At 45.1% G+C, this 23,804-nt stretch overlaps 1 protein-coding gene across 2 annotated transcripts in view; it reads right to left on the reverse strand.

The window, feature by feature from the left end:
* bcl11aa (BCL11 transcription factor A a) overlaps nt 1-23,804 on the reverse strand; it is a 59,486-nt gene that overhangs the window by 29,997 nt on the left and 5,685 nt on the right. The window contains exons 2-3 of one of the 2 annotated variants that reach the window (XM_082558113.1): nt 22,644-22,803; nt 18,120-18,569 (exon numbers count right to left, since the gene is read on the reverse strand). In XM_082558113.1, coding sequence (XP_082414239.1) covers nt 18,120-18,569; nt 22,644-22,698 — 505 coding nt within the window. In that variant the 5' untranslated portion in view covers nt 22,699-22,803. Of the gene's footprint in view, nt 1-18,119; nt 18,570-22,643; nt 23,027-23,804 lie in introns of those variants that run through there. The other variant, XM_082558114.1, reaches the window with a different exon arrangement.

Consider the following 23,804-nt stretch of genomic DNA (forward strand, 5'->3'; position numbering starts at 1 on the left):
GGGCTGTATGCAAAATCTTTTCCTTTTTTTAACTACTCGGGAACTCACTGTATAGCTACATAATTTTCCACATGCATATGAATGAGATTAATGATAACAATGAACCAATGAATAACCATATCTAGTAGACAATTACAAGTGTCACAGCCCTTTTCTAATTTCCAGATATAACACCCTATGACATAAGAGTATGTGAAAGCGGGGGATGAGTGAAGTGATGTTGAGGAGACCCTGCAGAGTAATCACTCGCTCAAGCAGGAATTGAATGCATAGCCTCAGCTTGATAGTATTCTGTCCTGACCAACAGCAGCGAGCTGCCCTGTGCTACTATATGAAGCAGAGGCTCATGTTTGGATGGCAGGGGGACCATTGTTACACACTGTGACAGGCTTGTACTAATAAACTGCAAATTCATATTTGAGGACAAAAATAATGCGTGAACAAGGCTTCCTGAAGATGCCTGCTAAGAAACGGCTATATTAAAGCAGCTGCTGGCTAAAAATTTGTGCCCACACTATTATTTGGTGTAATTTCCACATGCTCGAAGGGCATTTCATACCAGAAAACATAAAACTAGAGTGTTTGCAGGTGCTACGCCATGAGAGACAAATGAGAAAGTATTTTTAGTTTTGTGAATAGGCACTTTATATTGTAAGATTAAATCCAACAGTATTAGAAAGAAGCCCCAACAATCAGATGACCCTCCTCCCCATGAGCAAGTGTTTGGCAATAGTGGGAAGGAAAAACTCCCCGTTAAAAGGAAGAAACCTCCAGCAGAACCAGGCTCAGAGAAGAAGAAACACTCAGTGCATCATGGAGAGCTCCAGGGTCACCTGATCCAACACTAATTACAAGCTTTTAAAAAAGGAAAGTTCTAAGTCTCATCTTGAAAGTAGAGCCTCTGTCTCTGAATCCAAACTGGGAGCTGGTTCCATAGAGAAGGGGCCTGAAAGTCTCCCACTGTACTTTTAAATACCTTATGTAAGTGAGCCAGCAGTCTGGGACGTGTCTTTAAGATAAGATGGGGCCTGATCGTTCAAGACCTTGTATGTGAGGAGAAGGATTTTAGATGAAATTCTGGAATTAACAGGAAGCCCCACAAACCATGTTTATTTTCACAGGCCCACTGTGTACTGATTCGAGCACAACGGGCTTGACTGACTGACTCGCCAACACTGTCTATTTTATTAAAACCAATATCTGACATAGTTGCATCATCGACTTCAGAAAGTGAGAAGGCAGATGGAGAAGAAAGCAGAAAAAAGAAAAAAGAAACAGGAACACAGAAACACACAGAGGCAACAAAAAAGACAACACATACTGCACGGTATGTTCACTCAAACACACACATAGCCTCCAGGCTATTGTCCTCCACATTTAGGTCACACCGAAACTAACAGCTTCTCACACACACACACACATACACACGTTCCCCAGGAGGTTCCCCTCACCTGCAAAGAGGCCAGTTTGGACACAGTGTCAAAGATTAAACCTGTGTTTTATCTCAGAGAAGGGGGCTGCCTGGGGGGGGGGGGGGGGGGTGCGTGCATGTGTGTAGGTGTGTGTGTGTGCTTATGTGTGTTAACTCAGTCCCCGTTCACTAGAGGGCAGAGGGTCACTGGAGAATACACTTTTTCACTGACACACGCGCACACAGCTGCCCTTCTCTGTGTGCGCGGTCAAGTAGAAAGGTGGATCTGTGTCAGGTAGCAAGGGTATTTACTGTTACTGAGACAAGCAGGCCGAGAAAACACAAACACAGCAGGGGGAGAGAGTGAGGGCGAGTGGGGCGAGCGACTTAGAGGAAGACTGGAGGAAGAAGCAAAGGAGAAAGTGGAGAGGGAAGAGGACGGCTCGCGATGCTTCTCGAGCCTTTCAGGGGCAAAAAAACAGCGCAGTCGTGTGCAACATCAGAGACTTAAACAGGTGGAAACAAAGCACATCAGACTACTCTACACTGCACTTTAATAAGTACACATGTTAACGCCAAAAAACACACTCAAGCAGCAGATGTCTCACAGTGGTGGTGCAGGAGAAGCAGGTGGGAAAAAGTGTGAGCAAAGATCTGACACACTGCAGTTTTAGGGAGGAAAGCCGGGTTGGACGTCCTGGATGATGAAGCAGACTCTATCACAAATTAATTAGAGTGCGACCCAAAAACAGCACACAAAAAAACCCTGCACACACTCCTCACCGCTCTACCATGTGCACCGCTTTCCCATCCAAATCAGCTCTTATATATCAAGAAACCACGCTCTCTTAACCTCCATTAACAACTCTGTCTGCTTACCGCTACACTTAATTCACTCCTCTAATCTTTGCTGAGCCTTCATATAAACATTTTATTCTACTTCTGTTGCTCTTTGCGTGCTTTTGCAGCGTTTTTCTTTTTGCTGGTATTTTTTTAAGTTGCAATTCATTTGATCTCTCAGGGCCACTGGAAATAAATCTGCTTTTATAGCATTGAGCTAAAATTATTAGTCAAGTAATAGATGGATGTTTGAGCACAAAAGCAACGTGCAACAAATGAAAATGTCCAAAAAGCATGTTGGGCCTAGCTTCTCAAACCGTTCTAGGTTGGTATAAAGTCAGATGAAACATTAAGTATTTCATTTTAACTTCATATGTCAATTCAATTCAATTTTATTTATACAGCGCAAAAACCACAACAACAGTCACCTCGAGGCACTTTATATTGTACGGTAGACCCTGCAATAGTACATACAGAGAAAAACCCAACAATCATATGACCCCCTATGAGCAAGCACTTTGGTGACAGTGGGAAGGAAAAACTCCATTTTAACAGGAAGAAACTGGCAGAACCAGGCTCAGGGAGGGGCGGGGCCATCTGCTGCAACCGGTTGGGGAGAGAGAAGGAAGACAGAGAGAACATTATAAATACAGAAAACAATCGGATGAACCAGCGCTGTAAATTCTCCTTCACTGCATCGTGAAATTAGCTGGACTTTCATGTCAATGGTGAAAGGCCTCTCAAAACAAGGCTGCCAACAAAAATCTTCCCTGACTGCTGGGTTTGTCTTATCTGTGCAGACTCACAAAAGCAGAGACTCAACTTGGGTCAAAAGTGGACAACAGAAAGGTGGTTAAAGAAAAGAAACTTGTTTCATTTTCTGTTTATACATAAAAAAATAAGGTTGTATCCTGAACAAGCCCTGGAGACAAAAAAAAGAACTCTGCATCCCTGAAAGGCCTTTTTATTTATCTCTCACTTTACTTATTTATTTATTATTTCTGCTTTCCTGCCATGCGGCCGGGGGAGAGAAGGACCACAGGTGCTCGGGTGAATCCGATGGACATCTGCAATTTATCATTCATACGCCACTGATGGCAGGCCGGGCCGAAATATGGCACGGTAAACACAAACCATAGATCATTCACGGACACAGATACACACAGACAGGCGCCGACGCACACAAACACACATCCGTGCGCATGCACGTACCTAAAATGCATCTTTGAAGACAGATGCTTTTATGCATTCACAGAGCTGGACACGGGTCACACTACAACATGTTTCTTGCAGCGTGGTGTTGATATCTTTTTCTTTCCATCGCCTTCCGCTTTATCTTTGTCCCTCTTTTGGGAGCGCTCGTCCCCCTCCTTCACTTCTATATCTCCTTGTTGATTTCTGGCAGGCCAGACACTTAAAAGCGTAGTCCCACCACCCTCCTATTAGTAAAACAGTAGTTTTGGCTTTCTAATTTGCTTTGTAACGTGTAAAGAGCAAGATTTTATTTCTCTTGAACAATTACTGCTTCCTTCTCTTTGGAAGTCAGAATACAATCCAACTGACTTCCGACCTTAGTTCCGTCTTTCCTTTTGTTTAGTCATGCATAAATAAAGAGATGATAGCATCCCACCCAGAAAAAAAATAGCTCCTATATAAACTTTCCTCCCTTAAATGCTCCCTGCCTCCAAACTTTTAATCCAGGCTTTAGAGGGATATATCACAGTGGGACATCACTGCTGGCCTGCATCTGCCAGAGTGAGCTTGGAGCTGATTTCTGTGTTTACATAAGATTAGAGCACAGGGAGAAAAGAAGGTGGCCGATATGGTAGCTCCAAGCCAAACAGCTCTCATTTCTAATGCAGCAAAAGCTGCCATAAACAGCCTGCAGGAGGGAGGGGGGCTGAGGAGTGATATAGCCAAAGGTAGGACCAGTGAGTAACACCACTTCCAAGCCCGAGGGTGGGTGTGTGTGTGTGTGTGTGTGTGTGTGTGTGTGTGTGTGTGTGTGTGTGTGTGTGTGTGTGTGTGTGTGGGCACGATGGCCTGCTTATTCTGGATTTGCAGCAGTGGTCACTGATCTTAGCCACACTTCCAACACGGCGATATTAAAAACCCATGAGAAAAGCCCCACTCAGGTGTTTTTGTCAAAATAGCATTTAAGGGTATAATTGGAAGGATTTAAGAAGTGTACTTTTTTTGTGAGAAAGAATTTACTTGTGATGGATTAAAGCTGAAAATTCCAATGTGCATCATTGGCAGGGAGGTGTATAGAGGTGGGGGTACTGTGACTGCAGCTCAGCCACCAATTCAAAAAGGCAACAAATTAAATGCTCATAAGAACAGACTTCTGCAACAACTCTTGAGAACCAAAGAAACAAAGCGGCTTTTCATAGCTGGGCACTTCCTCTCTTGGCAGTGTTTGCCAACAGAGGATGCTAATGCGTTTAATGTGTACAAGCTAAGATGTGGAGACACCTGAGGGGTGTACTACAAAATGAGATTAATGGCTTAGCGAACTATGTCAACCTTAAAGTCAGAGTTTCTGTGTCATGAAAGTGGCGCTCTTTTTACCTGACAAAATCAAAGGTGAACACATGGTCAGGAGCAGAATGTGGAAACTTTGCATCACAATTCACCAGGTTAACAATTTTCTGCAACACTAATCTCTTATCTGAAACGGTTACTGTTCATTCAAGAAATAATGTATAGTGTGCCTGCAGGACAGCTTGCTGTAAAAGACGCTGCAGCATTCTCAGCATGTATTTCAGTATATGTGTAAAGTCATGGGGTCCAGTTTACAGCTGCACTGAAGGTAAGAGCACACATAGATTCCACATACCACCTGACCTATCATATGTCGGACATGAAATCATACACACAGTATAGCTCCACCAACCAATGATAAATGACACAATCATGTGACAGCCCTGTCAGAAACATGACTCCATATCTATACAAAATAAAAATCATAAAGATTTCTTGGTCATGGCTTTTAAAACTCTCATGAGGACCAATGATTTGTGTCTCTCCAGACGTACATATTTACAGCAAGCATTTCACCAGAGCACGGCATCTTTCTACACAACTATGTGAGGTTGAGCTCCTGCACGCTCCTACATATCATACCTGTCGTGTATCAACCATGTTTCTCCAGCTGAACATGCAGCAAAGGAAAATTGCCTTTAAACATACAAACAGCCTTGCAGAATTCTGTGGATGTGTGAAAGAGGAGCAAATGATATAAGATATTAAGTTCTCTTTTTAATAACGCTTCATGAGGAACTTCTACACGTGCTTGACCTGCTGACTATAAAAAGCTTCTTTTCTTTATGTCAACAACCATTTTACAGTAACGCAACTCAGCTACTCCCGTCACCTCTGATCCTTGTTAGTGATGGGTTGAGGTGAACATGCCGTACTTTATTATACTGGCAGAAAAACACAGCAAAGCACATCCAAGTAGAGGGCAGAGTCTAGAAGAGTCAACATTCCTAACGCAGCCATTTTTAGAAGAAAAATCGACAGTATCAAACACCTGTCACCTGATCCCAAAAAAACAAGAGTGCTGCAAATATTCCCAGAGCAATACAGTAAGAAGAAGTAAAGAAGCACAGGATAAAGTAAATGCATCTTAAAACAAACAACAACCCCCATGACAGTTACAGCTAAAAGCTCTCCTCTTACTTCCTATATTGCAACCAGACAGCCAACTGACGTGAACGTGCCCTTAAGCAAGGCATCAAACCCACTGAACCTGCTGGGCAGCAGCAGCAGCAGTGTGAATTCACACACAGTGCGTAACCCTCCCTCCTTCCTGCTGATCCTCCTGACCCCGGCTGTTGCTGTAAATATCTGCGTGCTCCTGCACTGTCAACTCGCGCTCAGTTACACAAGCAACAGTTCCACGGAGGTTAAAACTGTATATTTTACTTCCTCCTGCTTTCCCTTTGCCTTGCCTGCATCTGTCCCATCTGTCTAACTCTATGCGCGGTTTTCCTTGTTTTCAGTCTTTCTGTCTCTTGAAGTGAAGGGCTCGGCAGGTCAGGGGCATTAGTGGAAATTCTGCTGTAAATTTCTCTGCCTGTTTGAACTTTTTTGTTGTTGTTGTTTTAATTGTTTTATTTTTTTTATTTTTCACTTTTCTGCTTTCCTTCTTTAACCCTGCATGGCACGGTTTCCATGCCAGCAAACCGGTCTGAACTAGTCCTGCTGAATTATGAGCGCACACGCATGTGTGTGTGTGTGTGTGTGTGTGTGTGTGTGTGTGTGTGTGTGTGTGTGTGTGTGTGTGACAGAGAGAGAGAGAGATACCAAAGGCTGTGTGTGCAGGTAGATAAAAATGAGAATGAGAGCTTACATTGAACACCAGGAGAGGGTTAATATGCAGAGCAGGAGCAAGGAAAGACGGTGTGTGTAATCACGTGTGCGTGTGCATGTGAAGCCCCCCCAGCACACACACACACACACACACACACACACACACACACAGCCTTATGACACCAGTCTCATCAAACAGTTGGACGTCGGCCAAGTTCATCTGTTAATGGACAGTCGCCACCAGGACCCAGTCTTCTCTACCTCGCTCCCCTGCGTCTTTCTCTCTCTTTTTCTCCCCCTCACATCCCCTGTCCCCCTAGGGCGTTCTACCCCTATGCCCTCTCCTCCTCATAGCCCCCATGTTTCTGTCTTTCTGCCCCCTCACACCCATTCCCTCCCCTCATTTCTCTCAACACCTCTCCCAGCATTGCAGATTGGGGCCTGCGTTTCCCTCGAACAGCAAAGATAAACAGTGTGTGTGTGTGTTTGTGTGTCCCTTTGTCTTGTCTGTCTGTCGGCAGACGGCGCTCGGGGTGTGTTGCATGTACACACAGACACACACGCACGCACACACACCTATGCAGTGGAGAGTACCTTTGAACAGACGGTTTTCAACAAGCTAGAAACCAAAAAAATAAGGACGGAAATTACACAAAGGCCAAAAGACGAGTTAGCTTCCATTAATTTAAAGGAGACAGACTGTACCTGTGTGTCTGAGTGTGTGTGTGTGTGTGTGTGTGTGTGTGTGTGTGTGTGTGTGTGTGTGTGTGTGTGTGTGTGTGTGTGTGTGTGTGTGTGTGTGTGTGTGTGCGAGTGAGAGAGAGAGATCAGCAGTGTCAGCTACAGTCCTGAGCGTGTTGAAACACATCTGTATTCCTGTGGAAAACTGCAGCACGGGAGAAGAAAAAGTGAAGAAAAAAGGGTGAAGACTGACAAAGAAAGTGAAAAGCAGGGAGAGTAGTTCATCAAAAGCAGGTGAAAACGTTTAAAATACATGAATTTTTTGCAGGGGCAGGAGCTCAAGGAACTACTTTCACACCTCTTCATTTTTTTTTTACATTTAGAAAGACGTCTTCATTTTTAAGCCCACTTTATTTTTATTTGGCGGAGGTGAGCATTAGCAAGTGTTAAGTGCAGCTGATGTGACGCCCGACGTAATTTGGAGGGCAATTTTGTCATCACAGCGGAAGTTAGATGATTGTGTGATTCTGCTGCAGGCTGGGAAATCTTAAGGACTCTCGAAGATTTTTATGATTTAAAAAACGTTCCCACCTTCACAGGAGAAAAAAAGAAATGAGTTACTTTTTGTTCTTCTTTACGTCCACCTTAAAACTTTGTGTTCTTAAACAGTTTTATTAAACATCTGGACAATAATGACTGCCACTGCACTGAAAAGTGTTTGGAAAGCAGCGACTGTTTCCACACTGACCACACACACACACACACACACACAGCAAACAAGTGTACTGCTAAACACCCGCGCACACCGAGACAAAAAAAAAAGTCTAAGAACTAGATTTTAATGGTTCTTTATCTGTTTTTTGGGGGGGATAAATTATCCATTAGATTTCATCATATCTTGCTGGGGCAATTACATCAAGAAAATGATAGCGGGCACAGGATCAATTATGCATGCCCTTGGCCAAAGACCAAGCATCGGGCAGAAGGAGAGGGCATGTATACACACACACACACACATGAAGAAGAGGAGGATCTCATAGATGTGGCCCATCAGTTCATCTTACTGCCTAAAAAGTTCATACGCTTAATAATTTAGCTGTGTTCTGGATACAGTTTCCCAGCTGAATATTAACAACTTTGAAGTGAGTAACAGCAGCCAGAGGTATATATATATAGTGTGTGTGTGTGTGTGTGTGTGTGTGTGTGTGTGTGTGTGTGTGTGTGTGTGTGTATTTGCAACGGGCTAAAAGAGACCTCAGGAAACAGGCCTCGTGAGTCCTACCAGAGACAACCCCTCGAAACACACACACAAACACACACCTTCCACTCGACTGCGTCCATTACACCACCGTTTGTAACATTGCTCATTTCTGGGCAATTAAGAATTCCTTTTCATCGCTATGTAGGTTCACATATCTCCCTCACAGCACTTGTACACAAACTGGGAAGACATGAGGAAAACGAGGTGTGTTTGTGTGTGAGGCTGAGAGAGAGGCTAAAAAGATGAGAGGAGGAAAAGCAACAAAGGGAAGCGGAGAAGAAAACATGAAGCTTAGCGCCCTCGCATTAGTTCTTCTTGGTTGCTGTTCTCACTTTCTTAATTGTCCAGCCTCGTTATTTGATTTAAAAAAAATGGCTTTATTTCATCGACTTTCCCCCCCTTTTGTCTTCCTCTCACAGGAGCCTTTTTCAGAATGAGTTTCTTTTTGAAGGCGTGCGTACAGGTGCTTGCATTTTGTGTGTGCACGTTTTTCTGCTGAGTGCAGAACAATGGAATTCATTTTCTTTCCGTCTCTTTTTTTTTAAAGAGTTTTCACCGATGTTTACAGAGAAACTCACTTAGCAAGACGAATCGCTGTCTCCAAAATGGCAGCCTTAGATGGAGCTGGGGAGGGACGAGGAGAGAGAGAGAGAGAAAAGAGAGGTATCTGACATCTGTTTGTTCAAGGAGAAACAGAAAGCAGTAAGAAGGGGAGGGCGCTAAAAATGAATAGGCTGACAGAACGAGAGAGCGAAAGAGAGATGAGCATTGAGAAATCATTTTACCATGTCAGGACCGACACGTACAGGAGCGAGCCAGATGGTTTGCATTGGGTGTGCTTTGTAAATTTGTGTGTGTGTGTGTGTGTGTGTGTGTGTGTGTGTGTGTGTGTGTGTGTGTGTGTGTGTGTGTGTGTGTGTGTGTGTGTGTGTGTGAGACGAGCAGTGTAATGAGGGAACAGACGAGACATCATGTAAATTAAATATGTCCAATCTCTGGCTCGCCTCTCAATCTTCACACAATAAAAAAAAATGTTACTTTCATTTATATCAGCCTAACAAACACACCCAGCTCACACAAACACACACCCACATATCTCGAAAGCAAGGCACGAATGAGAACATACACACGCACACACAAACACCCGTTGACATGCCAGCTCTGACAAGCGTGGCTGATGTGCGCCACGAATGTGCATGGTAATAGGCCAATCAAAAATGCAAAACAATTGGCAATTACTGTGAGGACCTAATGGTCATTAGAATTTACAACTAGGTAATGAACTAAAGTCTGCCCACTGCATGCATATTCATAAAGCCATTTGAGCTTTGAAGATTAAAGTAGTGCTTAAAATTCAAATGAGCCTCCGCAAATTATCAGGAAAAGTCAGTGCCGCCGCCGCCGCCGCTGCTGCTGCTGGTCCTGGGTGTGTTGGTGACAGCGATGGGGGAGTTCCCCATATGTGCTGTTTGTGCGTTTATGTGTGTGATTTTTTTTTAAGTATTATTAAGCGGCGTGTTCCTCAGCATCTCAAGATGGAACAAGAAAAATTACAGGTTTGTTTGTTACCTGACATATCACATGAAAATAATTTTCTGTGGCAATGTGATGGTTTTTTTAACTCATGAATGGAAATATTCAATTACAGGTTTTTAAACGATACCAAATGCATCTGAAATGTATTACAATTCTTTTTTTGTAATTCCACACCAACAGTCATGTTTTTCTTCTTTCTAATAATCAATATTAAAAGAGCAAATACTGCCAGAAACCGTGGGATCAGGTGTTTTCCTGGATTATGATCCAACAACGCTGTCTTATACAGAACTATTACGTAATGTAAAGGATTCAGAAACGTAGCCAAAATTCGACTATATGCCACGATACCATTTAGTTGAGGACAGCAACTACTGGAACTGTTGAGCGTAACAATATGCCATTTGGTTTTTAACAACTCAGTGGTTCTGGAAAAAGAAGAAGAAGAAAAGATGATACACAGTTCTGCTACTTGTTAGCACTGTCGCTCATGAGAAGAGTAGGGGGCATCATCAAACCTGATAACAATATAATTTTTCCAGAATTTTGCCATTCGTGGATAAAGAGTCAAATCTGTTTCAGAATTTGTGACAAAGCATTTTAGGAGTAAGTTTTTATTATCTTTTATTAATTGTTCATCAATACCGATCAATAAAATAGCTGTTTGGTTTGTAAAATGTTAGAAATTAGCAAAAAAAAAACACATCTCTCACATTATTTTTGCCTACAAGAATTCACATTTGCGGCTGAAAATGCTGATCAGCATGTCTGGTTACTATGATACTGGCTTTGCAAACTAGAAGAGCGAGGCTCATACCTGCTGGAAGTGGATGAGGGAGCGTTTCGGGCTTCTTGTATTTCTGGTGATTTTAGACTGCAGGAGTCAGGCAGTTTAAGGTTGTCTACTCTGTTGCCGAGAGTCAAACGTGTTAAACAAAAAATGGAACGACATGCGTTATCCTACTTTGAAGAGGACTTTATTTGGCACTACGAAATGCTTTCAATTTGCTGACGAAGGACAGAAAGTGGAGGGGAAAAGGTGGCGGGAATGACAGAAAGAAACAGACTGATGCACGTAATGCCAAAATAAAAGATTAGACCCACTCATACAGAGCTGTGCGTGTACAGTAAACACACACACAGTCATAGGGTGTGTGGTGTGTGTGCACGGCCCTCTGCTGCAGTTGTAGTAGCAGTTCAGCCAAGCGGGGAACATAAAACCAGAGCGAGGAGCCAGGCTCCTCCACACATATGCACACACACACACACACATGCATTGTCAGCTCTGGCACACTTCACAAAGGGATGTCCTGCATCCACACTGCCAGTTCACACACACACTTGTGCCACAGTCATGCAGGCCTGTTGTAATGACAGGTACATCTGCATGTACATGTGAATATATGCATGCGTGTGTACGTGTATCTGTGTGTGTGGTGTTTAGAGCCAGGCTGTAATCCAGTGGCCTATATAAATAAGCTTTGTAGTGTATAAACAGTTTTATGAACAGCCCTTCAACTGGCTTCAACATAATAAGAGAGCTGCGTTACATGTGCACCCCCCGAGCAGACCGAGCCGAGTGCATGTGGAATAAACACACACACACACACACAGAGCGAGCAGCGAGTGAGCCAAAAACAGCAGCTTTCCCTCTCACCACGAAGAAGTAAATGCAGCATGGATGTCGAATCATTCGCATAAACACAAAGAGCCAGATCAATAAACAATCCTCCATCACAGAGCGCGTACAGTAGTGGGCTTTGACGTCACGGACGTCGCGGACACGCTGTCACCGCTGTAAATACAGCAAACTGCTTTTTCTTTTCTCATCACGCCTGCCGCTGTCATTGTTTTGGAACGGGGTTTTGCCGGCCATGATCATCTGGAGGTGGTGGGGGACGGGGTCTTTTTGTTTCAACTGATCTGTCGCTGTGTTTGGCCGACGTCGCTGCGGCAGAGTGTCTGCGCCGCACTTCCCAGGGATCAGCTGTCAGTCAAAGTGTGTGGGCAGCGTGACGTCTTTCCCTCTGATTTTTCTTCTTTTTTTCACCCTTTGATGTTGTTGTTGTCTCTTGGTGGCGGTGGTGATTGCTGTCCATGCCCTGTTCTTTTTATATTTAGTCCAAACCCACTGCACATATAAAACTCATCACTTCCTGTGGAAGCAGGGTTTTTTGTCCCAGGAAGACTCAGCAGACAATGCTGTAAATAAAAAACGGCTCTTGTATCCATTTTAAATCATTTCCCACAGAGCTGACAAAGCTGATTTGCACTGTAAAAAATAAACAAAAAAAAAGAGGCTTCCATGTTTTGATCTTCCCATTGCACCTTATGTAATTTCCCACTTCATAGACAGTTCATGCTCTTCTTCTGATTAATTCAAGTCAATTCAATTCACAACAGCAGGCACTTTCTACCCCCCTAACATTCACGAGGTCACCAGCAACCTGTTCAGGCCTAGGTTCAGGTTCACGTCTAGCCTTTTGTATAATATCAGACATACTCAAAAGGAAATCGTACAAGAGAAGTAGCATGAAATACCTGTTTTGCATGAAGCTGAGATGCATTTTATCCCTGACCCTAAACAAGTGGTTCACCTGGCGGATGTGAAGAGGTTAATTAAAGTAAAAACTAGGCGACATCAGAGCGAGATTCCCAATGATCCCTGTGAGCAAGCACCTGACAAAAGTATGAAAGAAAGAACGCCACATTAAGGATTCTATTGTGTGATTTTAATCTATTTGTTATTAATATAATGAGCACTTTTTATTCTACATTGATTATGCCATGATCCGTGTGCAGAGGCATACTCAGCACATGTGCACACGCTCTCTACTCGTCTACTTACTCCAAAACCACCGTAAATGTAAACAGTGTAACATGTGCAAATTGAAACGGACGCTTCCTGCCCAACCGGGCGATGATTTGGAGGAAAAGGCTCCAGCTACTTTTGCAAAATGTTTTGCATAAATAGTAGAAGCCAGCACGCCTTTGCAACAATAATACATCTGCTTTGCATTTCATTGAAACGCTGCCATCTTCTAAGAAGCACTATAACAAAGTGAATCTGACGGTGACAAAGAAGCTCAACAGATCAAAGGTCACAGCAGCCGAGGTCAGCCTAATATGCGTCCAGTGTTTCAAAGAGTCTTTGCTGGAATGTCACTTTACTTTCCTTTGTTAGTCCTACTTCAGTCAAGAAATCAGCTGTTTAATGTCCCCTAGGGGAGTCACAAGTAACCCGGCTGATGTTTCTGTGATGTCATCAGGGTTACCTCACGAGTCAGCCTCACAAACCGCAGCAACCGGGTTTGAAGGATGAGGGGAAATTCTTCTAGAAGCAACTCTCGCTGCAAGGGCCCCCCCTCTTTTCTAGGATTACGTAGATTTACTGTCATTTCAGTCGTCTGAAGGACTCACAAACTGCACGTGTACAATCAGCAGTCAGATCTGATAAAGACTGCTTGGAAGGTTTGCCCAAAATAAACCTTTAAAAAAGTTCTACTTCTCCTACCATCTTGGAACTCTCCACTACATATAATGTGCATGACGTAGAGGCAGCGAGGGTTACAAACGTCAGGACACATCGTGCTTTTGCTGTGTCACCATCCAGCTTTGCAGAAGTTCAAGATAACTAGAGTGGCTCTCTAAATGAAAATGCAGGCTACGTTTTTGTTCAGCGCTGTGACTTATGTAAAAAAACTATGAGCATTATAAAACAGGATAAAGGGCGAATCAACAGGCTTGTCTTTGTTTTATTGCTACTCTTTAACACTCAGCACCAAAAGGCTGTTTTTTCCTTTGCTGTTGTCCATATGCAGAGCTTCAGTTACTTAATCATGAATTTTTTTTGTGAGCATCAAATAGAAAACATTAAGGCCTCTCTGAAGGATTATGAACTTTTCCCACTCATCTCAGTGTGCAGCATGCTCTACCCTGCTGCTGATGTTTCCTCGCACACACCGGCAGCGTTTGCGTTCGGCAGGCTTCCTTCAAGACAAAAGCCACATTCCCACTGTTCAAACGCTGCACTCGAGGCCGCTAAACAAAACGCAGTGAAGGGAAAGAATGAAAGAAAGATGGACATAAACAGAGGGAGGGGGCAGCAACAATAGATTAGTGATGGCAGCCAGCGTGTGAAATCTCTTTGTAGGCTCGCTGGGATGCGCCACAGCACAACACACATGGCCGCACACGCACACACATACACCGAACGTACTGTAATTGATTCAGTATCAATTGGCTGTCTTGGATTTGCATTGACTGCTAATGTTGCAGCGAGATCAAGAGAGAACGAAAGAAAAAGATAGAGAGACACCAGAGCCAAAACAGAAAAAAAGAGAGGACGAGGACAGACGTGAGATGGAGAGCGAGCGATCTGACACCAAGCCAGGCAATGAATGGGTGTTAAAAATGCACTAATGTGTATTGAGGTGGGCAGCATTAGCCGGTGATGATAAGCTAATTGCTAATCAGTAGATCATAGACTAACATGTTACGAGGCTTTGAGCCAGGATGGCTCCTCAGTGGGTTGACTAGCATGAAGAGCTGCATTTGCCTTTTTTTCTTTTTTTTTTTGAAAGGAAGGAAGGAAGGAAGGAAGGGAAAAAAATGGGAATGATAAATTTGTCTCAAGAAATGTAGCGATTTATCATCATGTCCAAGCGGCGATAATATCTGGGTTAATGAGCTAATATTGATAAGCTAATTCAGCTTATCAGCCAATAATTCTCAGTGAAATCACTGGTCAGTAAAGACGAGCAATTCTCCGCACTGGCCGTGTATCAATTTGAGCTCATTAACACAAATATTAGGACTGGTTTTCAGCCCTTTGTGCTAATTACGAGAAATCAACTGACAAATCAGGACAGCGCGGGGAAAAAATGCATTAGCCGTCGAAGTAATCCACGAAGAATTGATGCTAAAATTTCAATTTTCAAGCCTCTTTTTTTTTTTCAATTTGAGTAAAAGGAGCAAAGATGAAGACGCAGCCATTCACACGCAAATACACACACGCACACACGCACACACGCGGAAGCCCCACTCTTTTGAGACATTAGCGATGCTGTTTCTGAATGAGGGATGCCTCAGGGATTATAATCAGAATTTTCATCTCAGTCAGGGATTAATAGAATAAATGGGCAAGAGAAAGAGAGAGAGAGAGCACTAAATGTGTGTGTGTGTGTGTGTGTGTGTGTGTGTGTGTGTGTGTGTGTGTGTGGGTGGGCGTTTACGCTGGCTTTTTTGCATCACGATCTGCATTTTGCCTGTACAGTCCTCACTCTCTCTCACACACACACACACACACACACGCACACAGGTGTGTGTCAGCTCTACTCGGTCGGGGCTGTTTGATATGTAAATAGCAGCGTTCCGGCACAAGTCGGACGCTTTGTGTTCCTCTGAGCCTCACAGCCACTCTGTGCTTCTCTGACCACAGACATATTTTACAACAAGCAGTCGGAGCATCATTATATACATGAGAAGATACATGCAGGAAAAAGTATACAGCGATTAAAAAAAGGGAGGAGGGGGTGCTGTAAAATAATTCCTCCAATGTGAGATGAAAAATATTTGGTTGTTTCTAAAAGAAAGCAGATGGAGACAGAGCAACAACAACAAAAAAGGGGGGAAGGGAAGGAAAAATGAAGATGGTATGGTCCTATTTTATCTGATTTAAATGAACAGAGTAATAATGAGGCAAAAACTAAACCCCAGTAGAAATTCTGTTAGACTGAAAATACTGAGATTAATGACAAAACATGTGTCTACAAGTGTGTAGATTTTTTTAATGGCATTAATTGCATTTCTGTTTTAAGGCCTATCTGTGGGAGCAGAGGCCTCATACACAGCAAGGAGGAAGCAGCAGCCCTCACCTTGCTTTGCTTGTGTGTGTGTGTGTCATTGTTTTTGGATGGCAATAATCTCGGCTGAAATTCCAGCAGATTATTACTTTTTCTTTCACATATTTACTCCACCGTGACAGTTTGAGGTCAATTACGATGAAAGCTATGGGTTTGGTCAGGATGGGAGGGATAAGAGAAAGAGAAAGAGGAGGAGGAGGAGGAGGAGGAGGGAAACGCTGGCTTTGATTATCGGCTATCAGACTGAATGTGTTGCGCAAATTCAGCATGTGAGGTTTGTGCTGGTGTGGATCCAGCGGCTGGGAGAAAAGAAAAGAAGAGAAGGGAAGGGGGGAAAAGGAGAGCGGACAGGGTGTAAATAAAGCAGACGGACAGTTTAAAGGCTGGGGTTTTCCTTTTCCAGACGAAAATTCCCAACATTTAATAATAATGCTCGGCCGGTCTCCCGTCCACCTCGACATCGACATCAGACAAGATATATAACGCTGCCTTCTGAGCGTACAGCTGTTCCTACCAAGACGTTCCCACACACAACGCTATTGAAGCCACCAGACGCCGGTATTATGATGTAAATCGCTCTAATAACCCAGTTTAACTGGTGAGCGTCTGAGTGTGTGTGGGAGTGGGAGTGTGTGTATGGGGGGAGTGTGCAATCAAACATGCAGACGCTACAGAAAGTGAAAAAAAAGTCTTTCTAGAGCCGTAGAGACAAAGGTCAAAGGTCAAACCCATCCCGTTTCCTCGCCTCCACTGTAAATTTTGAGCTGGTGGTTTCGATCACGTTTGCTTCCTCAAACGCTGAAGCGGAAAAAACTAACTGCAACATTTAGGATTCCCGAGTTACGTTCAAGCGACAAAGTGTGCTGCGTTTCAACGCGAATGCGTTTCCGCTGCTCCGTGTCATCTCTCTCTCTCTCTGTAACAGCTAATTTAGTACAGGCAGCCCGCCACTAAAAACTACTGCTAATTAAAATGCACGAGAAAAGAAAGAAAGAAAGAAATGGCGCCGCAACAAATAATTAGTGGCGTTAAGACGCTTTAAATAAACGACTTTCCCTCCATGAGCAAAACTTTTTTTTCTCCCCCCCTCCCTCGCTCTGCTCGCCTCTCATTTGATTCCTGGGAAAAGGAAGAGAGGCGGAGCGGCTAAAGTGGAGGAAAAATAGCCAGTTTTACCTATGAAGTCTGGCACGGAGGTAAACTCAGAGAAGAAGAAGAATGAAAGCTGATGGAGAGCTGGGCTGCATTTAGTCGGGTAAGATGTGGCGGTGGGAAAGAGGGGGGTGAAAACCACACCAAGAGCAGGACACATCTGCTAGGGCCACATGAGAGGGAAAAACACACACACGCACACACACATTTCATGCACACAGATTCTCTGCACCCAAACTCAAAAAGAGGCCGCAGCTACTCCCCAGACTCAAAGTCACACACAAACACACAACTAATGCTGACCAGTGGCACCACAAAGTCAAGGTCACCCTTAGCTCTTTGCAACTGGCCTGTGGGATTCAGTCACTGTGGCCAAGCTGGGCAAACTGGGAAAACACTCACATTCCATAACACACAGACACACACACTGGAATTTTAGGGGAACTGTAGAAGGGGTGCACACACGCTTTTTGTTGATAAAAACACACACATGTAAAAAAAAATTTAAAAGAAAAGAAAGAAGAGAAAGACGCCCTAAATCAAACCACAGGGCGTCAACACTGGTGAACCCTCGCCACACCTGTGTTGTTTGTCTCACAAAGCCCCCCCCCCCCACACACACACACACACACAAACACCTCACACGCTCCACCCCCTTCTAACCACTAACAGCCAATCAGATTTCTGTCACGTGTGTGTGTGTGTCTCAAAAAAAAAACCCCAAACAAACAAAAAAGCTTCCTTGGACATAAAATGTGAAATAATGAAAGCAAGAGCTCAGGCTGCAGAAAGCACACACATCTGCTCATCTGCAGCAGTGAGCGCATCCAAAACACTGAGGAAATAATCTCGACAGTGAGCGCGTTAGAACACCTACGGGTGACATTTCTGACTGTGTCTTGGTCACTTTCTGGCTTCTGTCTGATCTGAATGGTTTGTTCACACTTAAGCTGATACTGAGGGGTCCTCTGGGGATATGATCTTGCCACATGGTGGCTGTGCTTGTATCCAGAAAGAGGTGATGTGTGTTGGTTGGTGTGAAAGCAGTTCTGGTTACCTGGGAGGGGCTCCTGTTTGGGGCAAATGCCCCGGGGTGATGAGAACCGGTCATCATCTTCGTCTGCCAGTGTGGCCTGGACACCCACTTCCAGCCTCCGGCTGCGCAGGGAGCCCATTGCAGGCGAAGGAGTGAGGGCCAAGCCAGGGGAGGGTGAGGGGGGCTTGTCCAGCCCCCTGCCCACAGTGAGGCAGGGCGGACCGTGGCATCGCTTCCTCTTGTGCTCAATGAAGAGCAAGATGTCCGCCAGGGGGAAAGTGGCCTGGCACTGGCCGCAGGTCAGCAGGTCCTGCTCCAGAGACGGGTGAGCGTCATGACCCAGCCGGGCCAGCCGGCCCACGTTCGAGCCCGGGTGGTGCCCGTTGAGGCTGCCACTCTCCTCCGAGTTCTCCGAGCAGCGCTCCGACAGCTCCTCCGACGAGACAACAGCCGTGGAGAGGGGCTCAGCTGCTGGCGAGTCAGAGGGGAAGAGGGAGAGAAGAAGACAGGGGTGGGAGGAAAGAGGGAAATTAGAAGGCGATGCTTACTCAGAACAGAAAAGCAAAAACCACATGTTTATATTTTCCTTTTCTCTCTCTCCTGTAATTCGAACCTATTAATACAGTTGTTTTTTTGTTTTTGTGAGAATTGATGACAAGGAAGAATCCACAAAACCTCTCTCAGTGTGGATCACAGTTAGAGAGACACAAAGCTAAATAAAAGGTCGGCATGCGGCACGCACAATAAGGGGGGTGAGAAAATGTGCCTTGTAATGATAGAAAAGCATGTAATACAGGGAAAATGATTACAACGCGAGCCGGTGTGGATCACAACAATAAATGGTGGGAAATTCTATCCTGAAAAGCTGCAAAGCTCCAATCAGATTGCTCCAAGATAACAATTTGGTAGCCAATGAGAGCTTAGAAAATGATGCTTAAACACAGTATTCACCGAAAGAAAAATAAAATAAAAAAAACTAAAGATGTGGACGAGTTTGACTTGCCTAACCTTGTTTGTAGAGGGTTTGATCCTGTAATCAGCAGAAGGGAAAACTGTCACAAACATGTCCAACATATGTGCCGGGGAAAGGGAAGAGAGGGCAGGCTGCACGAAGAGAGTGCGTCTGTGTGTGTGTGTGTGCACGCGTGCCCGTGTGTGTGCATGTATGCGTGTGGGCGAAATAAAACTCTTCCCTCAATCCTCGGCCTCGATTACATGTGGCTGACTTATAGTTCTTAGATACCAGGCTCTTGTACAGCGGGAAAATCGCCCCAAAATGAGCCGTTCAACCCGATTCCTCACCCCTCCGAGGCCGGATTAACTCCACGCTGCTTTTTTTTTTTAAGAAGCCTTTTGTGGAGGCCAGACTCGTCCTGCAGCAGGAGGGAGAGGAGCGGCGCAGTCGGCCGAATTAGGGAGGCGAAACGGGAGAACATAATTCACCGTCCCTCTTTTAAAGAAAATCTTCCAGTCCAAGGTGAAGAGTGTGACTCTGCACTAGCCGCCTGATGCGTGTTGACCTTCTTTACTCAGCCGCCAATTTCACATTTTAATGAACTTAAGACCACAGAGAATCAAAAAATAGATTTTAATTTTCACTGTCTGGCTGATTGGTACAGATTTTGTCTGATAACAGGGATAGGTTAGAGCTCCTGCGTGTGTGTGTGTGTGTGTGTGTGGGGGGGGGGGGGGGGGGGGGGGTCTAAACGTGGACTACATCCCCTCAAGGAAATATCATCAGAATGCCGCAACCCTGCGCGACATCTGTGCGCAAACTGGGACATGAAGATAACATGGTAAATTCCACCAAGACCGCAGCCCTGCTGCTGCCCCATCAACACCCCCCCCCCCCACACACACACACACACCCCACCCACACACACACACACACTCACACAGTCACACTTCTCTTTGATTTAACTTGGGTCAACACAATGCCACACAAGTTACACAACAGCTCCCAGGAGGAGGAGGGAGGAAGAAGAAGAAGAAGGGGGCATTAAATTCTCCGGATAAAACAACAATAACAACAAAATCTAATGGAAGCTGCATAAGCCCCTCACCTCTAAAGTTGAACTTGAGAGGGGATGTCAGGGGTGTTTAGCAGAGAATGAGGAGAGGAGGGCGAAAGACCTTAAATAAGATTTGATTCAAAAAGCATATGAACGCTAAATTCAACAAAACGTGTTTAAATGAGAGCCGTGTGTCTATTTTTAGAGCAGTGCAGGTAGATGAAATAAACAGGCAGAGAGGAGCAGAGAGGAGGATTATGTGTCTAAATCCACATGTCGGAACATGCACAACAAAGCTATCACATTTCCTAAAGGAGGGGGTGGAATAACTGTAAAAAATAAAGTTATAAATGTTTCATCAATTAGAAAATCATTTCAGCTAAGTCCACCGTTAAAGTTCCACCTCTCTCATCGATCTGTAAAAGTAGATGTTTAAACTGCTGGCTGACTGCCTCCCAGAATAAATTTTTTTTTTTAAATACCATCTTGGCAAAACATGAAAATGACTGATAATGTAGTTTATTCTAGAGGAGGAAACATCACTGAAAAAATAAACAAAACAATAAAACCCCACTGTTAACGTTTTAAATCCAGGCTGGTCTGTATGTGTAAAAGCAAGCACTGGGGCTGCGATGAAAATGATGTTCTATAAAAAACTGAAATGTAATAAAAAATTAAAGAAGAAGAAGGGAAAAAAATCGATATTAAAAACACAGGTGCTAAAACTGAAAACTGACCACACGATGTTGATTGGGTTTTTTTCTGAGGCCAAAAAATCTGAATTGCTTTAGTAACAAAATTTATGCAAAAATAAAATAAGCGTGTGTGTGTGTCAAGTGAGAGCTAAAGGGTAGGGGGGAGGGGTCAAAAGTCTGCAGAGGTGATGTATATTCTGAGTGTAAATAAATGATGCACAAGAACAATAAAAAAGAAAGTAGGTTTGAGGTGATGAAGAGGAATTCAGGATGGGGATGTATGGTGGAGGTGGTGTGTGTGTGTGGGGGGGGGGGGGGGGTCTCCCTGCTTTTCTTGTTTTCTCCCCCCCTCCCTCTTTCCTTCCCCATGTCTTGTACACTCTCCCTTTATTCTAAAGAGATCGCCAAATAGTAGCCCGTGCAGATAGGGGCGGCAGTGAAACTCATCAGGTCCAAGTCGAGAGCCGGATTTTCTGATCGCACTCTGCCTCCTAGCGACGGCACGCGGTCATTGTGACTGTCACCCAACTGGACACACACACACACAGACTCATACAGAAACACACACTCTGTCTCACTCCAACAGCCTAACACGGGCTACAGCCAGTCAACATACCGAAACACCGAAGCGTAAAGATGCCCAAATTCCCTCGTTTTCGTGTTTGCGGGCACTTTCCGTCGCTGAAAACGCTGCGAGGCGGCGCACCGTGCGGCACATGGCGCGGTGATAAACGCCACTTTGCCAATTGCCCTGCAGTTTCTCAGCACACTCATCTGCTCTCTCTCAAAATATCACGCTGAAATAACTCTGATAAAGTGAAATTAATTAAAAGATCCGGCGATAAAAGAACGCCGTGCGTAAAAGTAGATTGTGTCCACGGAGTTCAAACAATTTTGTCAGTTTTTTCCCCCTCACACACGCTGCAGCTCCAAAAACCCAACGGGCTGGCATTCATATCTTACCTTAGCTCTGTATAGCTTGGGAATCTATTTTTTTTAAGTTGGTCCACATTTATCTCTGTGGAAGGAGAGAAAAAAAAGACGAACAAAAAGACCGAGCTGGCTATGCTGTCGTCCTGTTGCTGTTTCTTGTCTTTAACTCTGAACTGCAGGAGGATCTGCACTTTCAGGAAGAAAGCCTCTCATCTAAACTAAACATCAATAAACAGCTTTTACACGAGAGGCACAAGGATTTTTTTTAAGTATAAGAAAAATATCGATCTGTGTCGTCCGTGTTGCTGATACAGAGACTGTCAGACACGAGATTTTTGTCCCCCCCCCCCCCTCCACTCGATCCAAAAATCCACCTCCAAGTTTTTTTGTTTTTGTTTTGGGGGGTTTTCTGAAAATAATCCCAAAAAAAGAAGAGATGTGAGAGCGAGCAGATGAACAAGCAGCATGCAGAACTAGCAGGCAGCGATATTCCGGGGTGAGTTCTCCACGAAGCTCCGCGGAGAGGACGCGCTCTGCTACCGGCAGCCCTGCGCGCTTCCACTGACCGGAGCGACCGCGGGGGCACCGGAGCCACAGCGAGTACATTTAACAGCCCACAGAAGCGAGAAGCTGCGGCGGGTTTATACCCACACACGCAAAACTTTTTCTCTGTGACAGGCTTTGAGGAGGAGGGGGGAAGAGATCTCCGAGCAGCTTTTACGCACGGAGGTGTCGCACTTTCTCGCCACGCTGTTTAAGTCCAGATGACCGCGGGTCCGAGCGGTGCGTCCGGTGTCCAGGAGTTCCAGCTTCGCTCCCGCCCCCTCCCCCCCCGAAAAATCGTAGCTGAATGAAGTGAAAAGGGACCCAGAAATGACATTTTGTTTTTCTCATCTTTTACTTACGCGAAAAATCCCGTTTGCTTAAGTGCTGGGGTTTGCCTTGCTTGCGGCGAGACATGGTGGCTGGCGGCGGCGGCGTTCAGCGCGGATCACATCGGGGAGAGCCAGGGTTAGAGAGGAGACTCCGGTGGGGCAGGAAAAAAAATATCTTCATCCAACGCCTCTGACATCCACGAGAAGAGGAGGCGGAGGGGCAAGGGGAGGAAAAAAAATAAAAATAAATTAGAAATAATATAAAGATGGCGCGGAGGCGAAGATGGATCGCGGGATCGCCGTCATGGCTTTTTTGAGAAAGGAGAGCAGAGAGAAAAAAGAGAGAGAGTGAGATAGAGGTGGATGGAGAGAGAGAGAAGGGGAGAGAGATGGAAAAAATGGCAAAAGCCCCCCCTCCCCCCCACACACACGCCACCCCTCCCCTCAACCCCCCCTCCACCCCCCACCCCCCTCTGAGCCGTGCAAGTTCAAGTGCACGGACGTGACGTTCCCGGCGAACTTGAACGTCAGGCGATGGACAGACACCCGACATACAAAAACATGGGCAGGGCCGAGGCACCCGAGTGGGAGTGGGAGTGGGAGGAGGGACGGACGGGACGCGCAGTAACAACACCAATGGACGGTCATTAGAGAGAGAGAGAGGGAGGGAGAGACAGAGAGCTCGGAGGGAGGGGGCTGGACATGAGAAATAGACCCGGTGGAAGCCAATGGACACAGAGATCAGGGGGGCCGGACAAGAGGCACTTGGAGGGAGGGAGGAGTGTGTGTGTGTGTGTGTGTGTGTGTGTGTGTGTGTGTGTGTGTGTGTGTGAGCGAGAAAGAGAAAGAGAAAGAGAAAGAGAGGCAGAGATGTCTAATGAAAGCAATATGCAGAAAGAGAGAGAGAGGTGGACGCAAAACAGGGCAAGGGAAACCGCGGACAGGAGCTCACTGGAGGGGGCGGATATGATACTGCTGCATATATACAGGAAGAGAGAGCGCGCGCGCGTGTGTGTGCAAAAGTCTGTCGCATGTAGCGGCTTCTGTTCGAGAAAAGCGCGCAAAAATAAGAAAAAGAAGAAGAACGGACACAAGCTCATCTGGACCGTGGACGGCATGCGCACGGACAAGCATGTGTCCTTAAAGCTCGGAAGGTTTTGTTTTTGTTTTTTTTTTGGGGGGGGGGGGGGG

This window comes from Aulonocara stuartgranti, assembly GCF_965226115.1.
Source record: "Aulonocara stuartgranti genome assembly, chromosome: 13".
NCBI classification, from domain to species: Eukaryota; Metazoa; Chordata; class Actinopteri; order Cichliformes; family Cichlidae; genus Aulonocara; species Aulonocara stuartgranti.